The sequence below is a fragment of the Eleginops maclovinus genome, chromosome 7 (assembly GCF_036324505.1).
Source record: "Eleginops maclovinus isolate JMC-PN-2008 ecotype Puerto Natales chromosome 7, JC_Emac_rtc_rv5, whole genome shotgun sequence".
NCBI lineage: Eukaryota > Metazoa > Chordata > Actinopteri > Perciformes > Eleginopidae > Eleginops > Eleginops maclovinus.
The window spans coordinates 10,882,425-10,904,915 of NC_086355.1; the positions used below are offsets into that span (position 1 = coordinate 10,882,425).

The 22,491-nt window shown below is 39.8% G+C and overlaps 2 protein-coding genes and 1 long non-coding RNA gene across 7 annotated transcripts; 2 read left to right on the forward strand and 1 right to left on the reverse strand.

Moving 5' to 3' along the window:
• The first annotated feature begins 11,301 nt into the window (after positions 1 to 11,301).
• Positions 11,302 to 19,348, forward strand: egfl6 (EGF-like-domain, multiple 6). Of its 3 annotated transcripts, XM_063887368.1 has the most exons (13): positions 11,302 to 11,657; positions 13,142 to 13,248; positions 13,561 to 13,653; positions 13,867 to 13,986; positions 14,091 to 14,210; positions 14,944 to 15,078; positions 15,164 to 15,286; positions 15,769 to 15,831; positions 16,241 to 16,516; positions 17,919 to 17,993; positions 18,084 to 18,176; positions 18,295 to 18,557; positions 18,699 to 19,348. In XM_063887368.1, exons 1-13 carry the CDS (start codon positions 11,584 to 11,586, stop codon positions 18,804 to 18,806), a joined length of 1,650 nt encoding a protein of 549 aa, XP_063743438.1. In that variant the 5' UTR covers positions 11,302 to 11,583; the 3' UTR covers positions 18,807 to 19,348. The 3 variants fall into 3 exon arrangements, with proteins under 3 accessions (XP_063743438.1, XP_063743439.1, XP_063743440.1); XM_063887369.1 differs by lacking the exon at positions 15,769 to 15,831; XM_063887370.1 differs by lacking the exons at positions 15,164 to 15,286; positions 15,769 to 15,831.
• On the reverse strand, positions 13,110 to 20,371 carry LOC134867073 (uncharacterized). Of its 2 annotated transcripts, none has more exons than XR_010166113.1 (4): positions 19,820 to 20,371; positions 18,287 to 18,532; positions 15,587 to 16,417; positions 13,110 to 13,216 (listed from the first exon to the last, which is right to left on the reverse strand). It is a non-coding gene; the product is annotated as an uncharacterized LOC134867073 (long non-coding RNA). The 2 variants fall into 2 exon arrangements; XR_010166112.1 differs by having other exon boundaries at positions 19,692 to 20,371.
• On the forward strand, positions 19,745 to 22,353 carry rab9a (RAB9A, member RAS oncogene family). 2 transcript variants are annotated; one of them, XM_063887371.1, is made up of 3 exons: positions 19,745 to 20,086; positions 20,438 to 20,559; positions 20,715 to 22,353. In XM_063887371.1, exon 3 carries the CDS (start codon positions 20,754 to 20,756, stop codon positions 21,360 to 21,362), a length of 609 nt encoding a protein of 202 aa, XP_063743441.1. In that variant the 5' UTR covers positions 19,745 to 20,086; positions 20,438 to 20,559; positions 20,715 to 20,753; the 3' UTR covers positions 21,363 to 22,353. The 2 variants fall into 2 exon arrangements, with proteins under 2 accessions (XP_063743441.1, XP_063743443.1); XM_063887373.1 differs by having other exon boundaries at positions 19,746 to 20,086; positions 20,420 to 20,559.
• Positions 22,354 to 22,491: the final 138 nt, after the last annotated feature.

Genomic DNA, 22,491 nt, shown 5'->3' on the forward strand with positions numbered 1-22,491 from the left:
AATGAATTTTGAGTGCAGGCACATTTAGCCTTAGATAACAAAATACAGAAACACAAACTATTAAATGTAAAACAAGGTACATTTCGGACTAGATGGCAACACATTTCCCCAACTAGGACTATGATAAATTCATACTTTAGCAGAATGAGTCAATATAACCAAACCCCTGGTGATTCATTGAATGTGAAAAGCATTGTGGAGGCTCTACTGTTTAGAGGATGTGACAGCAAAAAAACTGAATTTACAATGTATTTAAAGAAGAGAAGAGGAACCTAACCTTTTCTACCTCCTTCTGTGGGACCACTCTCACCTAAGAGAGATTACGTAACTAATGTCTATGGACCAGCTGTGAAACAATAACAATAGGCTCTGCGGAGGGATTGGCACAAGTTCAAATTCATCCTCTTTCCCATGAGGCTGCATTTAATCTATGGTCATTTTTAGCATGGGAAAAGGGACATTGTAGTTTATTTTTCTATTATTCCTTTTGAGCTAAAAAAGGTCAAGCATATACTCTTACATATATATGTTAGGCCAGCCCCCCTCCTGTAAGTCTTCTCCCATCCTAATATGAAGTTAAAACAGTTCCCCAGTGTCTTACACAATGTGTGCCTTGTAGAAAACAGTAGCCCATATCACATGAAATTACACTGCTCCCCCACAAATTTTAAAACTGATAAATGATAAATGTATGTAGCCTCAGACAGATTTAAAATGTCACCGCAACTCAAGGCTTCAGGGTCATGCTCAGAGACACTTTGATGGGAAAAGATGTTGGAAAGATCAAACATATTTTCTGTTCTACGTGGGGGTTGCCCTGTTTTATCAGATGCTGGTTTTGTGGGTTTGCCCGGTCAAGACCTGATAACTTTCCATGAAAAGGGATGCAAATGTCAGAGAAACGACACTAAGGGCTTATTGTGGTGAACTTGGCATTAGGCCACCAAGAGACCATCTGGCAGTGTTGTGACGGGCACCCTCTGGACCGTCTGTGGCGCTGACCGACTGCAGCCCACTACTGAGACTGCCTCTGGCTACATACGTAATGTGCTCTGAGAATAAAATCCCACTGGGGAATCTATTAGGCTTTTACTGTATATCAACAACCACATTGTACTGTAATTTTAACCTAGAATTAACTTCATTTATCTATGATGCCTCAAGCTGGATGTTACAGCATAAACAATTTACTCGAAAAATGACCATTGTGTATCAATGATTCACCCTGTGTCCAGATGTTTTTTGGCAGGTCTTTATGGTAAACCAAGAACCCAAAAACATATTGATGAATCGACGTAAATGGGGGACACATTTAACGACAGCAAATGTTTCATATAACCAGTCACATACTCATAACCGCCCACAAAAATGCATTTTTGCTGAAACATTATTATTATTTCAAACACCACGGACACAACATGCAAGATTGTTTATGCTTAGTTGTTTAAATGGTAAGGTTTAAGCAACATTTCTGAATTAATGAGCAAACGCCTACAGTAAGTGATGAGCCTTGCATTACACTGTTGTTTTGTGAGAGTTTGTAACCAGATGTCTTGATATAGTATTCATTGATCGGTTCATCAGGTCTCCTTCTTTGGACACCTCATTGGGGAGGCGAGAAAAATAAATGTGTTCTTCGAAAACTCAAGGTAACACGGGATGAGTTAAACAAATGGTCATTTTGTGGCTAAATATTCCTTTAAAGCAAATATATTGAATCTCATTTTCTAAACCAAATCAATTCACAAATTTTTTTTTTTTTAAATCCAAAACATCCTTTGCTAATTCCCTGACATTGTCTTCATTTTACAGGAAAGGCTACATGGGGGCCAAAACAATGCTTGTCCCTACAGGTTATTGTTTTACATGCAGAGGATGTGGCAGCTGCTATAGCATGCAGCACGGTGAGACGCATCTCTGTGTCTCTGCTCCTTCCAAATGATTATTTTGCTCTGTTGCCATGGCAGCAGACAGGAGATTTTAGCTTTCCACACATTTTCCCATGATCAAAGAGACCGCAGTGTTGTCAAGAGCTGTCAATCGATTCAAATAAACAAGCAATCACTCCCTAGCAATCGCATTATCAGAGAAAATAGTTGGGAATTCAGAAATGACACTTTTTCCTCCGAAGCAATACATATTAAGTCTTTTGGCAAAGCATTCTGTTCTTCTATGTTTTCATACAAATGTTACTTTGTAAATTAAATGTGTCACTCATAATGGTTTACTCTAGTTTGTTACCCTAGTGCTATCATTCAAAATGCTATGTTGTTGTGGGAAACATACAGTATTGTATGTTCAACTTAGAAAAAGTTGTAAGCTATCCTGTTAAAATTCAACTCGCCAGTGAACCATTGTTCCTACTGGTTTGGTCAGGTTTGTGCTGAGAAGAATGCTTTGGTTAAACTTGTCTACCTGCCTAAACATGTTCATCCTGGTTAGTATATTGGCCTGTTTTAAAGGGTTTAAATGTTGCAAAGTTTGAGCAATGTTTACCTTAGGCAACGTGTTATGTTCCTATGGAAAACCTATAGCAGCATTGTAAATAAACCAGAATGTTCATTAAAGCCAGCTAGAAGTGTATTGTTGCATAAGCCCCCAGGTAAAATGCCCAAGACAGTTCCTGAACTATTAAAGATATTCTTTAAGAAAAGGCTTACATTAAACAATCATCATTTATTGTCATTTTGATTTAATTGCTGCTGTTTTTTGTTACATTTCAGTGCAGAGGGACAGAAGACATTGTGTAAATAATTAAAATGCCTATTTAAGAGTCCATCCTAATGGTACCAATGGGTGTGGCTTGTTACTGCCATGGAATAACATAACTGAACAGCAGACAAACTAAATAATCACAAATCATCATAGATACATGAAATAATAATAAACATAGCTCAGTAATGGTACACATGTAGTTTGAGTTATATAAGAAAAGTTAACTCTATCTTCACCATTAACCGTGTAATAAAAAGCTTGAGCTGGGACTAAAATGGTCATTCAGCCGTGTAAGGAGGTTCAGCGTCTTTATGTTTTTAATTCAGACCAAACCAAGCAAAGGACAATTCATCATTGTGTTCATTATCATGCCCACGGTGGGAAAAAGCAGTGCTGCTATTGTGTGATAGGTAGACACAAAAGCTGAGGGTGTGAGCTGGCCAATCCAGTGACACACCATAATGGTTGCTATGTGTGACAAAGAAACTTCCAGAAATGTCCCTTGCGCTATGCTTCAGATTTGTGCAGAGATGGGGATTATGCATCTATCTCGCTAACAAACTGATAGTTTTGCAGAGACACGCACATGTTTTTTCTGTGTGCAGAATCTCTTAAAGCTAAGCAATTTGAGCCGCATTAGAGTAAATAGAAAAAGCAGAGTAATTAAAGTTGCCTGACAAGTTTCCTATTGTCTCAGGGCAGTAAATCTATAGTTAGAGTAATGAACAGCAAACCACAAATTAGTAGAGAATGCTGCTGGGTGTCAGTCTTACTGAATTACAGCAAGGATGGCGCCCAAAAGGCCTTACGGTCGTTATGTGAAACAAAACAGACAATCCCACTGAAATAGATAAAGCAAACTGAGTAAAAGTTCAAATCAAAATCAAAAATGTACAATATAAAACAAAGTCTCAAAAATTAAAAAGCAGCAGGAGAATTATATCCTTAAAAAAGCACGATACAACCAGAACGGTATCAGATGTGTAGAAAAAAAATATGATTAAACTTTAAAAATCAGGGGTATCTCCATCACAGACACACAATGGAAAAGGCAGTCTGACAATCAGCGGTCAGCTTCTCCCAGATATGTAATGGTTAAAATTACTAACAGTCTTGAAAACTATGACAATGCATGTAGAGCACAAACAAACAGCACTATAAAAGAGGAAGGCCTTGAAATGCACACTAACCTACAGGCTGGAGTAGCCTTCAGAAAAGTAAACACAACTCTTTCTAAGACATTAATGAGAAGCCAAAAGCATCAAAATGATATCTATTAATCTAACTGTCTACTGCCGTGTATGTGACTCCTGAAACAAATGGAAAACATGGCTGAATTATTACATAATAACTTCCTATTTTAAACATTTCAAGAGAAGAGCTACCTCATTTACATGGCTGTGAAGTGGCATACAGCTCATCAAGGATGTGAGTAAGTGTTACAGGGTTAGATTCCCCTAAAGAACTTCATTAGAGGACGAAAGACTTCTTTGGCTTGCTGGACTCCATTTTTATTTTAAATCTGACTAGCTATGCAGATGTGTCCCGAGTGCACTAACGGAGACGCAGTGTGGTGTGATTCAATGTGACATGTGCATGCAACCTTTCAGCTGCAAGAGTCACCCTGGTGAGCTCAGTAGCTCCCCAGCTGTGGCAACCTAAATGCCCCCTTTCAGCAACAATGTCCTCATTTACGCACAGTTTATATGAGTAGGGAGAATTCACATGTTACAAGTGATATCTTCAGTTCATCAACCGACAAGAGAAAGGTGAGGGTTTACGCTAGCATGAAAACTATGAACATGTGTGACAAAAATGGTAGGAAGTGGGGAAGTGAGTGCTTCAGGTTGATCGGTAGAAAAAGTGGAATTGTAGAGCTTGGTCAAGGACGATGTATTATTAGGGTCAGTTGTGTAAATAATGTGTCCTCCTGGAGGAGATGCTGAGCAAGTGGTCCTTTCATTGGGCCGCACAGCTCAAAATAGCTTGCTTTTTGGAGAATAATTAGTGCCTCCATCTGTCCAGAATCCAAACTAATAAATAAATAAATACAACTTTATTTCCATTTTGTTTTGTTTGTTTTATGTAATCTCATCGAACAGTTCTTGTGACTAATAGAGGATACGCCATTGTTGTGAGTGTTGTTATTAGACACAAAGAACCACAAGCTCTACTAATGATGTTGCCCTCCATTTAAGTCCTTTCGGCTAATATACACCTTACACAAATCCTCAGAGCTTAATGTATGCATGTCCCAATGGTTCTAGAACTTACAGTGTTATTAGTCAGCGCCTGATTTTTGCAACTGGTTCTAGCATATCACAAACGATAGCAAAGATATTAAGATTAATATCACTCTCTAACCCTGTGTTGACATTGATGTTTAAAAGATTCAAGAAGCTTTATTTATCCCGAGGGAAATTGAGGAAAGAAAGGGTTTAATGCCCTGACTGATACATCTTTTAACATCTCACTGTGTGCAATTCACAGAGCCACTGTATGCTAGAGGAACTTGTATGTGAACTTTTCTGAAGCAGGCTTCAAAGGTGTGTAACAGGATGTGGTTAAAAGGCTGCAGCACTATACCGTAAAAGCAAAACTCCACTGCTAAATGAAAAGTGTTGGTGGATTTACAGCATATACTCTATAGAAGATTTGGTAGATATTGTACCAACAACTGCAAGTGTGCAATTCTCGAGATATGAAATAAAACTTGGGATGCTAACACATTTTTAAAGTATGTTAAGTTATTTTGTGTCAAGCATGTGTTTAGTTTTTGTGTGTTGCATTGTAAAGACATGTACAGTGTTTGCTTTTTTCAACTATTCACCACAGTCAGGACTATGATTACCTGCAAGGGTCTAAGGCGTGTTGAGAACTGTCTAAAGAATGTGCTCCAATACCTGCATTTCTCAAATGGATGTGCAGTATATTGGCCAACAGGCATTTAAAAGTTCATTCCATGTTTGAGATTCAGCTGTGTTTATGTTTGTGTAAGCCGACAAGCCTTTAATTCATCTAATGTTCTCTGCAACCAGGTTTGTAGTTAAAAAATTCAAGCAATCCAAGCCGTGAGTCCTAGAACGATTTCATCTCGAAATAATAAATGTGTATGAGTGTGTGTGTGTGTGTGTGTGTGTGTGTGTGTGTGTGTGTGTGTGTGTGTGTGTGTGTGTGTGTGTGTGTGTGTGTGTGTGTGTCTGTGTGTGTGTGTGTGTCTGTGTGATTACAGCTTTAAGTGGGTCTGTGGAAGCCGTCAAGACAAAGATTGACACCAAGTTTTCAAACTGTCACTTCCGACTTCTGCTATTTCACATTTTCTCTCTTCATTCTGGGGTTTCCATTTCACGCTGTGCACCACTACAGAGGAGCCAGTAGGTTTGCTGTGTCTCGGCCTTCAACAAACAATTATTTTTCTTTAGTACCGAATGTCTTTTTCTTCCAGTCTGCAGCACATTATGCATACCTACACACACAAAATGTATGCATATAACAAACATACAGTCCTCTTGTACCTTCCAGTTTAGTCATATATTTTATACAACCCCACACAGTTCATTACTGAAGTCTAAACTGTCATACCTGCAGAGCTGTGTTTTATCCCCATATTTCTGTCCCTGCAGCAAGAGCCTTAAAGTTCATTTTCACTAGAAACAGGAAATTAAATCTGGATGTTTTCATATGGCTGATACACCACACAAATCTGTTATAACAGTGCAGCCATGTTAAATGTACTATCAGGAGCCTATAATCCCTTCACTAGAGAAGGCACTTTAAAACTCTTGTGCACACATGTTCGGAGTTAGAAGTGATACAGCAGCATGTCTTATCCTGTTAGGCATGCAGTTTAAATGCTGAGGTGGATTCTCTTCTTCGGGCATGGTTATGTAATTATACCCAGCATGAACCTGCCGAGTTAAGAAGAATAAAGGGCAGCTCTAAACTCTGACCTTTGGGGTCTTGCCACTATAAAAGGTTAAAAGCCATGTTTAGCTCCTGCATACATCAAAGCACAATTCAACTTGTAGCCATTGTATAAATCTGTATCAGTGACAAGAGGATTCATAATCACAGGAACATGTTCCTTTAATTGTAGCTTTGATAAAAGCAGCATGGAAAGGTATGTTTTGCATTACACCTAGAAAACACACACATACTGACAAAAATCCAAGAACTTATTAAGCAAATCATGGCTTGAACTGAAAAGTAGCTTGCAGCAAACATAACAGTGTCAAATAATGGGAGGAATGTTGTAAAACTAATGTTGGTAAGGGGATTGTTGAAGTTGTGTCAATTTTTACAGACATTTTTAAAGATCACCTTCATCTGAAGCGGAGGTTAACAGAAGAGGCTGTGTGAAGGACATGTGGGTTTAGATGTAGTCACATGACAGGAAATGCACATGGGAAGTTCCCCATTTGCTCACCACAGATTTGAAGAAATGGAAGTTAAAAATAAAACCACTGCTACATCTGTATACATACTCTGATATGGTTTAACAATGAGTGAGGTATTGTGTTTAATTAAAAATCCACATTAATCAAGCTGCTGGTATCCTTCAGTGTTCATTTTGTGAGGTTATATCATCAGCTCTGCAGCAGAGTGGCCACTAACAGCTGAGACTGTGACAGATTTAATTGGCCACTGTATTGTGTCTGACCAAGCAAGTCCATCAATAAATAATGCTGAGCCACACATCAAGCCTCTTGAGATGTCTGGTGCTTCCCCATCAAGACACACTCACAGCATGGGGCAGCTACTGCATTTTTAATGAGAGGAGAATGGGAGGCGTCCAGCTGAGGCCGAAGCGCGGGTTTAACCCGTCAAACCCATCATGTTGAGGGACTAAAGTATGTGTGTGATCTCTCAGATGGCCTAAATCCCCTAAGGTCTGTCTCTCTGGTCACTCTGGGTTCAACCTCACTTAGCAGCAGCCTGTCATTGTGCAATCTGAGGGCAGCAGATGTTCCAGGAGGAGCACCTGGACGTACATGTATATGACTGCTACTTTTTGGGAATGACAGGAGGCTTCTGGGTCACGTAAAGGACAAAGCCAAACAATTGCAAATAAAAGTGCAAAAATAAAACATTTATCTGTTTCTGAGATTCATTTGGAAACTAAAAAGATGAGATTTGTACTGTTATACACGCAGGCACCTGCACAAAATCCCTTTACCTTTGCAGTAAAACAATTATTTGAGGTTCTGCCCTCAAAAATGTTGGGGCTACAACTCAAATGTAGCAATAGAGTGAAGGGCCTGCAGGATACTCCAATCAGAGTTGTACCCGTGTGAAAGATTTATCGAATGCACATCTATTACTGCAGGGGGAAGTCATGGACTCCTCCCTGCCCTGTTACACAGATCTTTCCGGAGTAGAACAAAATGATCAGGTTAGAGTAGTTTTAGCAGCATCACACTGCAATGTGGCAGACAACATTTGATGTTGGAGACTAGCGCAGATGACCAACTGTTTGTAACAGCATTTACATAAAACAGAAGCAATGATTGTTGCATGTGGCCTTTTAAATTGGACTATGCTGTACACATAAATGAGCATTTATTTGAACATAGTACCTCAAATAGTGTACCACAATTTGTTTGCTCAGCAGTCTACAGCAGTCATTTCTGCAGAGCGTTCATTGCTCATTTCATCTCCCGCTCAGGGCAGGATGTGGTTGTGTACACTAATCACATTCAAAATAACTACTCAACAGCCTTGTCTCTCCTTTTATAGTTAAGGTTTTGCTCAATGTGAGAGGGGCCACAGTGAAGGGCTTTGAGTGTTGTTAAAGAAGGGCCACTAATGTTCTTAAATCATAGACATGCATATTGCAGAAATGGATAAATGGGGTTATCGGAGTCCGCCTATCCCAGTCTCAGAAGCATTAATGAAACTATAACTTTATTGACTCGTGTCTGCAAGCTTGGAGTCGATTTACATGAGTGAAGAGAATAGGCTTGAGTGAATTTCAGGAAGTGAAGAGGCACACTTCCTGAAAGTTAGGATAGGCAATGTCTCAACAAAGTGCTGCACCACAACATTAAGACACAAAGAAATAACAGCACATATAGAGTCAAGTCAATATAAGAAAAACACCAAGTGCATCTATTTCTAACATACAACCCCCTAAAAATACTCATTACTGGTCAGAACTCTGTGTTAAAAGCCACAGGAAACCACTGACCCATGAATAACCAACTCTCTTTATAATGGACCACCTGCACTCTGTCTCAGGAAATGATGCAGCTTCAGCTAACAACTATATGCAGACAGACAGGGGCTTCCGGTGTCAGAGAAGAGAATAGGCACATCACAATAACACAAATAAACACATCTGGTAAATTTCCACTCGCAAACAGCTGCGATTTCTGATCAGATCTATGCATGGAACATTACATTTAAAAAGTGAAACATACTTTTCTTTCTAACAATTAAAACACATCCACAATCCAGATGACATTATAGTGGGTTAGTGAATAAAAAACGTATTTAACTGTATGGGCCTTTTGTCTAGCTCTTGGCTCTTTGTGTGTGCTGTCAAGTGGTGAACTATGTCTCCCCCTACTGGAAGGAAATGTAGTTCAACCAAAGATAAGAAAACACATAATATAGGCATGTCTCAGGTCTCTCAGGGAGAATTTGTCCACAAAGCAGATCAATCTAAATAATACATGTACAAGGAAAAAGCGAACTATTCTTTCAATGTTTGAAAGGACATACCTAACTGAGAAGCCACTAAGCTGTACAGAAATACTGAAGAAAGTTGGAGCCAGTGTTTTCTCTCGGACAGAAGATGGTGCTGTTGTTGTGAGCATGACGGCTTCGTCACCAACACCAAAAGCAGAACCCTCATTGCTGACATATACAACCAAGGAAATAGCTCTAATGCGTAGTAAGCATGACCCACATGCCTCAGACATCAGTCATAAAGAGATGTTTTGCAGATTCAGAGATTGTGTGTTATTTCATTGCATAGAAGCTCTTGCTTTGATGTCCAGTAGTGGAAAGACTGAAGCATTAAATAAAAAAAGGACTTAAAGTACCACACAAAGAGTGGTTGCTGCTGCCATAATGCCATATACTGTACAGTAGCAAACTAATGTATTCTTGTTTAATGCAATGATGCTGACTAGAGTCTGGCAAAAAAAAATACAAAAAGCCATTGTTTTGTTAGAAAACAACTCTTATTTAATTCCTGATCAAAGTCAAACGCATATTTGTGGTGGAAGAATTTCAATTTTTCTACATCATTCACGTTTTTTTTCCCCAAAAAAGCTGTTGCCATGCAGAGTACTTCCTTGGTTGTTTCTTTTGTTTCAAATATTCTCCAACTATTGCTGTTCTGAAAAAGTGACCAACTACGTTCACCCGAGGTAAATGAATGCCCCCAAGAAAACGACCACTAAACTGTAAAGTTAAGCTATGATGAACTAAAGATCTTTCATAGTAAATGATACCCCATGGGGTTTGTCCATAAATGTGCTCCCCTATTACCAGATATTACTTCTGACGCCACAGTCCTGCATATTTGCAGAAACCACCGCCTGCTTCCCAGTAACCACACTTCCTCCATCTCTCAGACGTCCTCCTGGATTATCATTTAAGAATTGCTGCATGTGGATTCTGCAAAACGAGTTCATGTTCATCTCCTTGAGCCTGGAGTCTATCTAAGCCACACTGAAGCAACAGGAGTGGAGCTGCACAAACTCAAATGTGTATTATTTTGACAGTAAATGGGAGTATCCAAACTTTTTAGTTTTGACCCTGCGCTGTCTAACCAACATTTAACAAGCTAAAACATTTCTGCTTCATGACATGAGTACCGAATGTCTGGCAAAAATAATCACAGCCTAGTATTGTTGAGCTAAACTACAGTGTTTAACTGCAGGCTTCCTTCTCATCTACAAAACTACTTTCCTTGCAGCTTTCAAATCACCATTTTGGACAATGTGGCACTGGGCAGAAATGCACTGTGTAAATGAACTCCCAAAATCCATCTATGTCATAGAAATAATGGCAGTAAGTACTTAATTTATGTATCTAAACAAACACAGGAGCGTCACCTGTCCATTTGTAAGGGTACAGAGGATCAGGAACAGATGTTTGAGCAGACTTTGAAACGGGGAAAACTCATTAAACATTTTCATGGCTAAACTTGGAAATTAGCATGTGTCAGAGAGAAGCGCTTTATGTGCTACCTGCGAGTATGACTTCAAAGAGCGCTGCAGCTGCTAATGACAGGCCTATGCATGCCTGAGTTCCACAATTAGCCAATACAGCTAATTATCCCAAAAAAAGCAAAATAAAAACACAAATGGTATCAGGCTACAAATGCATGTTAAGCTCCTTTATCCCCCCAAAATTAAATAAGATCAATATGTTGCCTTTGATTTGCTATTTGCACAACAGCATGCTATTTCCTACTGGTGATCCACAGGAAGAGTTTCATGTGGTCTTGTAGCCTATAGGGTTTCAGTGAAGAGAGGAGCACCCCTAAACATAATCCCCACCCCCCTTACAAACCCACTCCTACCTCCAAAGTCACTCACAGTGCAGTGTCATTTCACTGAGTGTCAACCCACCTCTGGAATTTCAGACAGGAAGAAAGGGGAGCAAATTATGGGACATAGAGTCTAGCTGCAGCGTTATAGAGAGTAAGATATTTTTTCCCCCTTGGAGGAGATCTTAACCTTAGGCTGTGGAAATACGTGAAATCCAGCGTGCCTTGTGTAAAGGCTCAACTAAGACCTGTTCCTGTCTAAGCATTTTAATGAGCGTAAGCCCTCAGGAGGAATAGTCAGAACTCACAGAAACCAAAGTCAGCCCCGTGGGAAACAAAGCTCTCCGGCTGCTCACCGTGCAGACATGCAGCCGTTCACTTTGGTCGGTGCTCTTGTCCTCCTGCTTCACATCTCCTCTGGTAATGCAGATGCACAGAGGTAAGTCAATACTAGAGCAACAGAGCGTTTGATGTTGTTTGGTGTTTCTACCCTTGGACCTGCAGCAGGTGTAAACTTGACTTTGAAATATACTCATTCAAGAATTAAAAAGACTTTCCAGGATCATGAAAATGCATTGGCACCAATAATAAACCCAAACTGCCACCAACAGCTTTAACTAGTATACAATTTAACCCACTTCCAGTATCCAACAAAAGGAATTACTACTACTTTAACTGCCAGCTCCTCCACATGCTTTTGCTTAAAGTGGAGTGCAGGCGTAATCTGATATGTGCTTTATACATTTCCTTGGAAAACTGTTGTTTTGATGGTATAGATAGATAGATAGATAGATAGATAGATAGATAGATAGATAGATAGATAGATAGATAGATAGATAGATAGATAGATAGATAGATAGATAAGTACTTTATTGATCCCAATTCGGGACATTTGTGCGTTGCAGCAAAATAAAGACAATGCATTGTACATTACAATACAAATAACATAGTATTAAAAAAATATGAATATACAAAAAATACAAACAAAAACAAAATATAAAGCAGGATATTATATATACATTAAGCAGAGGACTACGACAACTATGACGGTGTGTCAGCTAAATGTGGCACAGCAACTGTTAATAACTGAAGAGCACCTGTCACACTAAAGAGCCCCTCCTGTGGGTTATTCTGGTGGATTTCTATCAAGTCTCAGATTCCCACTGGAGCCCAGGCTGCTTTTAGGATGCTAACCCTGTGAAACCTAAACATCTGGACATTTAGAGTCACGCACTAAACTTCAAAGATCATGATGATGAAAGCTGTGTGGTCAGATTTGGATGCTGTGTATTTATGCACTTATGAAATCTTAACATCCTGATTGAATTAACAGGTTAAAAATACACACATGGAATATAATCTATATGAACTGTAGGTTATTTTGAATGCAATGCTGACTCCATAACCGCAAATGATAATAACTTTAATGTAGATTATCCAATTTCTGGAGTTGGGTGAAGATGAAAGTTCAGTGAAAGCAGAGCAGGACATATGGTTATGCATAAGGTATCAGTGTGCACCGCAGGATGTGTCTGATTAGTGTGTTTTTCTCCATCTGTAGCCTACATCCTGTCAGCTGGCTGTTGCTCAACAGGGAGCCCCCTTTTATCACTAAGCAAGCATGCGAGGGTACGCTTTATTTAGGTTAACTACCATTGGGACCAAAATTAGAGCTGACACACACATGAGCTAGAGACTGTTTGTACCGATAACTGTTTGTATTATTTCTGTTCATGCTAATATCTTTCTGAGTGTTTCGTTGTTGTTGTTGTTGTTGTTGTTGTTGTTGTTGTTGTGATAACACTTTATTAAAGACAAACTTTCCTATCTGATGTTCAATGCATTAACCCAGGTGGGCTATAAATGTAGCTGATACAGGGAAATTACACACCTTACCTTCCGGTTGTCTCTTGTTCTACAAAGGCACTACCGACAAGTCCTTACTGGAAACCAACCAGGTGTGTGTCGCTACGGCAGGAGGCTGGAGTGTTGCTATGGCTGGAAGAAAAACAGTAAAGGACAGTGTGAGGGTAAGAGCAGTCCAGATTAGAATAGAAATACACGCTATAATGATCAATCGCATCTTACAAATCAGTCAAAAAGTTAGAAGTATTTTTTGAATGAGCAAAATATATGGATCCTAATTTAATGCCTCAATGAAAGCTATCCTAACAATTGTTGTTCTTTGCATGAAGGATATTTTCCTATCCCAAAAACAGTGGAGGATATGAGATTGAAATACCTTGTCTGCATACCAGAAATGTGTGGTTTGACTATAATCCACTATTCCTAAACCACTGATATTTCTATTGGTATTCTTTTCATTTTAAATGCTTTACCAGCTCAATGTGACCACGGCTGCAAGCACGGAGAGTGTGTTGGCCCCAATAAATGCAAGTGTTTCCCAGGATACACCGGAAAGACATGTAACCAAGGTGAGTAGTTTGGGTCTGGAAAACATGGGTCAATCTGAGTTTAGGATGATCTAATTTCCAGCATATATCTGTCTTAAAAAGCAAATGTTGTGTATGTTTTACCTTATGCAAATGCTTTTCTCTTGTGTTTAATATAAAGGATGCACATGTTTTTCCAGTTTTATAAAAGAAGGTGTTTAAGGTGAAGAAATAACATTGATTCTTGTTTTGTAGATCTGAATGAGTGTGGCCTGAAGCCTCGGCCCTGTGAGCACCGCTGCATGAACACCCTTGGAAGTTACAAGTGCTACTGCCTCAATGGATACACCGTAATGCCTGATGGATCTTGTGCAAGTGAGTACCAAAGTGCTGATATACACACAAACACACAAATCAAATTAGTCAAATTTGAATATTAAGAAATGTGTGTTTTTTGTAACGTTTTTGTGTTTATATAGATTCCAACACATGCTCTATTGCTCACTGTCAGTATGGCTGTGAGGAAGTTCAGGGGGAGATTCGCTGCCTCTGCCCATCGGCGGGGCTGCAGCTCGGGCAAGATGGGAGGACATGTGTAGGTGAGCAACCACAAGCACACAAAAAAATAATCATTGAATGTTATAAAGCATATACTACCGTGTCATATGTGAAATATAATTGAAAGAGTGAGGCCTAAACAATTATAAGGAAAGTAGAATCAAGATGGAGAAATACCCGTTATCTAAATAAGGAAGAAGAACAAACTAAAGATGACTTTGGCTTGTCTCCAGTCACATGGATCGGGAGTTTTTGCATGGAGAAACAATTCTGTAGAAATGTTATTATGTGGTTTTTGCGTGTTTGGCTTACAAATCAAATGGATGAACTTATATTTCCACTTGAGCTTTGACAGAGCCAGTCTGGCATAACGATCACACAGGGGAAGTAATATAATAGTTCTGCACCATTAAACTTCAGGATAACCCTGGATTCATCCCACTCAAAAAAAGAGGTATAGCAAAGTTACCAACAAGTAAATGTTTCCCAGATGTCCCATAACAGACACATAATGGACCCTTATGAAATAAACACATATCCTAGTGCTAATTCAAACCTGAGCTAAACTAGCATTCTTTCAATCCACACTTAATACGGTAAACACCTTACTGGCTGCAGGGCGTGTCATTAAGTTGCCGACTATACATTAAACAAGTGAAAACAATTACAATGATAAATATAGATAAGTGGAAGGACATAATGATATGACTGAATGATCAACAAAACAATATTCATATAATGTCATTCATTTGTGCGTCTTTTGCTTCCCTTCAGATGTTGATGAATGTGTAACTGGGAAGAACCTGTGCCCACACAACAGACAATGTGTGAACACTTTCGGGAGCTACTTGTGCAAGTGCCAGGATGGCTACGACCTGAAATATGTTGACGCCAAATATGACTGTGTAGGTAAGGTATACGCGTTTAATATGGGAAAAACCTTCGAGATCATTTCTACTCCTAAAAGGTACAAAAAGGCTTTTTCCAATTTCAGACATTGATGAGTGTGCGGCCGGCACCCACAAGTGCAGCCAGCACGCTTTCTGTGTGAACTCTCAAGGATCCTTCAAGTGCAGGTGCCAGCCTGGCTACAGAGGCAATGGCTTTGAATGCTCTGGTGAGACTCAAAAATAGCCACACAGCATTATGAATTAAGTAGTTTTAGGGATGCCTTTTGATCTTAAACAAACTGTCCAAATAAGGCTTTTCAGCGTAGATTAAAAAAACTCATGTGTCAGGCCTTTCCCAAGTGAGAGTAGTCAGTCAGATAGGTCAGGAGCACTTTTACAGCCACATATTTCATTTAAACTCTTTAAACGTCAGCAAACATCAGTCGTGCCAAGGCTAGTTTCCTGTTTTCAGACCTCACTACCCTATACAGATGTCAGCGAGAGAGAGCCACAGATTGAAAACACACCTGTGTAAATAAGAGATTTGTACGGTAGCCAGTCATCTGGAGAAGAAGGGGAATCACAGATTGAGCTGTGTGCTCTTTAAACCAGATCCAGATTATAACAGGTGAAGCCTCGTGTAGCCAACTGAAAAAGAGAATAGGCAAGGGTTTTCAGCATGAATCAAAGATGCATTTATTTCTTGTAGTTAAGCCGTTTTATCAGAGGTCGTGGGATGGAGACAAAGGCAGTGCAGATGATTTCCTAAATGGTGAGATTATGTGAAATCCAAGACTCTGCTTCCGCTGATCCCTCCCTGCTTGAAACCCCATGCACTCCCTCCTCTTGCCTCCTTACTCTTCAGAGCGCCTTCCGCATCTCTCTGCCTGCTCATGGCTGGAAATGTTGTATGTCGTCTTCACACACAGCTTGATATGAGACCTGGAAACATCAGCATGAGCATTTAGAATTTTTTCGATAAAATGCTTGTGCACATGAAGCAATGATCTAAGCTATGTGACATGAATGCTGCTGAAGTGCTTCAACTGCATGGAGAAGGACAAGTACAGCAGCTGCAAAATACATGATGACAAACACATCTGAGTTCTGGTAAAATACTGTCTTTTCCACTCATGATTGAGGTTCCACATGTCTCATCTGTTTCCTCTTCCTCCCCGCAGCCATCCCAGACTCCCAAGTGAGGCCTGAGCTTCTGGGAGGAACACTGGACAACCAGGATATCAGAAATCTTATCCCCGAGCCAGTAGCAACGCCGCCTCCTAGGATCCGCGAGCAGCCTTTCGACTATGATGGAGAGGTCTACGTTGGCCCTGGGCAGGAACAGGTGGAGGAATTTCCTTTGGTAGAAGCAGAGGCCGAGGAGGAAGAGGAAGAGGAAGAAGAAGAGGAGGAGGAGGGTGAAGACAACCGTCTTAATCAAAGGGGAGACGTTTTCAGTAAGTGTTCTTTCATTTGGCTATTTTACAGTCATTTTGGGTGGTCCATAATGAATTAACCATACAGTACATAGACTAAACAAACTCAGCTTCTACAGACACTTTGTTCTTGTGCCTACACAGCATTTAAATACCATTAACGATTATTCAGTATGTGGCTGAATTAAGTATAAAATAAGAGGTCAGTCCTAACACCTTGACCAGAGAAGAAAGGAGCTCCTCCAACACATCTTTGGAAGGTCGATGTTATTAAAAATGGATAAATGTGTTGAATTCTTTGAACCTTTCCAGAGTGCAATATACTAAGCCAAACTGAATCTGATTCATCGATATCATAATGTCAAAAACTTTGGCTGAAACAACTAAGAAATATAACAACCACAATAATAACCCAGAGGGGCTGAATGAAAGTGAATGTATATAATTGTGACTTAAAGAAATCACATTTTCTGACACTTTCATCAGATAATACGAGAAGGGTGGACAGTGTAGTTCTGCAGTGGTATGCACCTCAAAGAAAACCCCACACATGAGGTTACCTTTCAACACTTCTCTTGATCTTTATGGAAACACCCGAGACTGTGCAAGAACTCAGATAGCAAGAGGAGACAGGCCCCGAGACATCCATCACCTCCAGGGAGGAATTTTACTCTGTCAGCATGTGAGAGCCCAGGGACACAACTCATCCTGCCTCCCATTTTTTGGGAGGAGGGTGAAGAAGGGGGGAGGTTACTTAGCCTCCAAGCCTTTTATTATGTTTTCCCCAAAACAGCTGTTGTGACAACAGACTTGACTCCTAGTTGGAAAGTCTGTCATCAGCACTCTAGACCTCTTTAACACCAGCCCACTCTGGCTGCACAGGTTCAATCACCCCAGCTGTCACTTGTCTGAGGCCACTAGCCGTGGGGGTGGTTTTCTGTGAGAGCTTTAAAATACTTGAGGGGCTGTATCCTAAAGTTGTAGCTTCATCTCAAGACATGAGTGACAGCAGGGCAGGTCTTCACCTGTTGGTAAAAAGAATCCCTTTTAATTGCTGCATGATTTTGGAATGCTTCTTCTAAGATAATATATTATAAGAGGAATGTACAAACAAAAAGTGATTCGTCCTTTTTTCCTGAGATTTCTGCTTTTACCTATTTGTTGAGTATCACATCGAGCTGAAATATTATACAATAGGTTGCCAATTCATTATGTACTGTACACCTGCTAAAAATAACACATTCTTATACCTTCAGTTTTTGTTGAAACACTGTAAGCTAAATAGAACTGGATTTAATGCATGACTGTTGTACAGTAAGACTGCAACAGGCAGTCACCTAATAAACTGGCCAACGGGAGCATGTTAGGCTGCAAAATGTATGAATTCACATTGACTGTTTTCCCCTTTCATTCTTCAATACAGTTTCAGAAGACTTTGAATCAGTGTTTGGCCCGGCAACAGAAGTCAAAGAAATTGTAATAGCACCAGTTCAGGAAGGTAATGAAATGCCTGTTAAGATGCCATTATTATATAATGACAGTTTATGTGACTAATTTGCTTTTGTGCTCAACATTTTTCGACCTCCAGAGTTTATCATGGATTGCAACTTTGATCAGGGAGCATGTGAGTGGATCCAAGACAAGAGTGATGACATGGACTGGAGCGTATCCTACCATAATGGTAACAGTACGATTATTATGTCTATTAACACGTTTAATTTTTTGTAATATTAACTTATACGTTATGTGCATTTAGATGGAATCATTGAATCATTGATATGTGCTACAAACTTTTTCAGACGCTGAGTACTACATGTCCATGAGGGGGCTCCAAGGAGAACCAGAGGATATAGCCAAGCTGAAGCTGCTCCTCAGTGACCGGGCCCAGCAGGGCAGCTTCTGCCTCACCTTCGACTTCCGTGTGGTGGGCCAGAATGTGGGATCTCTCAAGGTGCTGCTGGATAACAACGCTTACCCTGTATGGGAGCAGAGCCGAAGCAGAGACCAGGCATGGCAGACGGAGATCCTCACTGTAACCTGGAAAGAGGAGGCACCAACATCAGTGAGTGATTTATCATTTTACAACAAATTATAAATATATCATTGTCAATGTGCCTTAACTGCTAAAAACAATAATGCCGGCCAAAGGAGGTTGATCAGCACATAAGTTATCATAATGCTTAATGCTATGAATGTCTTTCAGATTGTGTTTGAAGCTCAGCATGGGAAAGAAGTTCGAGGAGAGATTGGGCTGGACAATGTTGTGCTGACCTCAGGGCCATGTCAAGAGGATGTCAGTCCATTTGTCTAGGAATCTTCTCCCCGGATTTACAACTTTAAAATCAGCCTTAACTGACACAGAAAGGATTCTTGTTTCCTTTCTGTGATATGATCTGGAGTTTCTCAGTATTTCATGTTGGCCTAGCCACAATACAGCTACATAAAGATAGTCACAAGGGAAGAATATGTCCAACCAGGGCATGCATATTTACTGGTTAAACACGTCCTGCTCCATGCTCTATTGTGATTTAAACAAAAGGTATTTTATGATACGGATAATTCAGATCTCAGGAATAGGTGGACATGTTTATTAAGTTAGATGCCATGGTATTGTGCTTAGTCTTTATTGTGTATGTGATTGCTGAAGTTAACATAAAATAATCTATGACATGTAATGTGAACTCTTAATTGAGGTATATCTGAAATTCAATCTTAGATAAATACATTTCTTGAAGGCTAGTTAGTTTAAATGAAAAATATGTATCATTGAATGACTGCTGTACATTTTGCTTTCAAATGATAGTGTACTATTACATTAAACCTGTTTTTTTTTTTCTAAATCTGCCATCAATTCCTTCCCCCCTCAGACACTTTGTATGATGTTTTCACATGTCTAACGTTGATCAGGACAGTTACTGTTGGTTCCTGCAAATAGAAATCTATCATCCCCTGGAGTTTGTCTGGTAATAAAAGTAAATGTATCATATGCCAGTGTGACAGTCTGGACAAAATCCATGGTAATAATAATACTAATGGTATAAAGGTGGTAACATTAGCTTACTGTCTGCATAAATGCTTCTTTTTTTTTTAGGTGTGGTGTGGATTTTCTCCAGCGTGCAGCTGGGATGCTGCGAGCTAACTAAGCTAAATGTCGCTCTCTGGTGGTTAAACATGAATCATACAAAGAGGTACATACCTGCTGTGGGCTGTTAGGAACAGTTTGGTCCCTTTGTTTGACAAATGACACAAAAGATGCTCTATAAACTTTTCTTAAAGCTAAATGATTAATTTCCAGCGGAATAAGAACGGAGGTGTTGTATGTACCTGGAGGTTACCTCAGTGCTTGTTGGTTGTTTCTGTCTGACAAGATCACATGATCCGAGCCTGCCAATGTATCGTTTGCTTGTTAGCTTGTTAGCATCTAGGCGCGTTGGCATCGAGGCTTTGGGGTTCACCAGGAAACGGTGCGACGTGACGTTATCGCGAGCCACGCCAAAGCGAGGAGCTGTCAAACGAATGCATTAAGATCATTGCTGTTACTTCCTGTTTTTTTTCTCGTTGAGTGAGCAGCTATCCGACCCAAACTATAAGGTACGTTTCTATGAATCTTGCCTGGAAATATACCTGAGCTAGCGAATGCACTCTTATTTCATTAGCCTGACTCCAGCTGTGTTCCCCTGTTTTCCCTTTTTATCTTATCTTAGCTAACGCGTAGCTAGCTGATAAACACAGTCTTTACTAGCTTATGATTGTGTTAGCATGTTACAGCTATTAGGTTCATTTTGAGTATTTCTTATGTCAGAAGCTAAATATTTGTAGTTGTTGGAGAGCCTACAAACTGTATTGATGGTTTGCTAGCAGATCATGCTTATTGCAATGGGGCTTCCCAGCTCTAACTGCTGTCATGGGCCATCTGTTAACCAGGAAACTGCTGTGTTACAGCTGGTTGAACGCTACTTCCATGGCTGCTCACATCAACATTAATCAAATGAGCATGTGACCAAGGACAAGGATTCTACAACACATGATCTTCACAAGTGGAGGAGGCCAAAAGTCAATCAGTGGTGAGTCAAAATGTTAGCATGAAATTGTGTCTAACATCATAAATTGTGTTTCTTCAGTTAGATGTAAGGTTGTTATTGGCATTTGATTTTAAACCTATTATATAGTGTTGTTAAGATAATAAAAACATATTTTGCACATTGCATCTCTCCATTAGGTAATCTATTTCAAAGTGATTGATCGGGAGTGAATAGCCATGACAACAAAAACATCCCTGCTGAAAGTGATCCTTCTTGGTGATGGTGGTGTAGGGAAGAGCTCCATCATGAACCGCTACGTTACCAACAAGTTTGATGCACACCTTTTCCACACTATTGGCGTGGAGTTCCTAAACAAGGAACTAGAGGTAGATGGCAACCAGGTTACTCTACAGATCTGGGATACTGCTGGCCAGGAGCGCTTCCGCAGCCTGAGGACTCCTTTCTACCGTGGCTCTGACTGCTGCCTGCTCACCTTCAGTGTAGATGACAACCAGAGTTTTATCAACTTAGGCAATTGGAAGAAGGAGTTCATCTACTATGCAGATGTCAAGGAGCCAGAGAAGTTCCCATTCGTAGTGTTGGGCAACAAAGTGGACGTGACAGAAAGGCAGGTGTCTACTGAGGAGGCTCAGCAATGGTGCCAGGAGAATGGCAACTTCCCCTATTATGAGACCAGTGCCAAGGATGCCACAAATGTAGCGGTGGCCTTTGATGAGGCCGTGCGCAGAGTGTTGGCATTGGAAGAAAGAACGGACCACCTCATCCCCACAGACACAGTCAAGCTTCACAGAAAGCCTCGCTCTGCTACATCCTGCTGTTCATAACATCCAGGAGTTTTCACTAACATTTGCTGTCATGCCTTTTATGTGATGAGGCTGTAGGTTTACAATGCTGTTGTAACATCTTATTTGAAAAATTATGCTACTGGCTTTATGATTTGTTGTACTGTTAAAGGTTTGGTAATGCTAATTGTTGGACTTCTGCTTGAAGAGAAAGAGAAGAAACACTAAACTCAACCCAGTCTGATTACCAATAAACATGACATCTCTGATCATTCATTCAGCACCTTTCAAAGACAGACTTTAGAAGCAGAAAAATAAAATGTATTTTTTGTTGGCCTAAGACTACCTGTTGGAAACTCTAAAGCTGTCATGAAGGAACCGAGGTAATGTCTTTGAAAGTTTCACTTCCCTCTCAAATGTTTAAATGTTCCATCTCTGTCGCGAAGAAAAATAATGCAACCCTTGAATCTGTACTACCTTGGGAGTTCCATCATTATAGGTTTTCATAACTTCACTCTTAAATGTAATAAAATAGAGTTATGACCTATATATTTATATTCAGAACGTAGTTTGTACAGCCTAATGACCCTTTTTTAATTTCCAAGAATTATAAAGTAGCTGCAGGAATACGTTTAACTAACAAATTGAGGCTTGTTGTGATTTACCTTTTTAGGTCTTTTTTTTTTAATGCACATTCTGCCAAGTGAATAGAGATAGTCTGTGTGCTGCAAGCACTTAACAAAAGATCAATATTAAAGCAATGTTACTGTGCATGGCATCAGGTGTATTTAATTTCTTGGAAACTTCTAATCTGTAAACTTTTACAGTAAGAAGTACTTAATATTGCCTTGAAAGTGTAATGAAAATGATTTAATTAACTATTTTCCTCATTGTTGGGTCCATTGTTTTAATTTTCTTTTTATCTTTAAAGCACTCTATTAACATGTTTATACTTGCAGTTCAGTGTTTTTCCGCACAGGTTAAGAGTTACTACTGGTATGCCAAGTGATCAATAAACCCCCTGAGAATTGTCCCTTAAAGCATGGTTTGTTACCTTACAACCATGCTAGTCTGTTTATTATCCCAAGGCGTGAATTGTGCTTTCTAAACACTGCAATGATATAATGCCTTAACTGGTAGATAACACAAGTACCTAGCTATATCATGGATC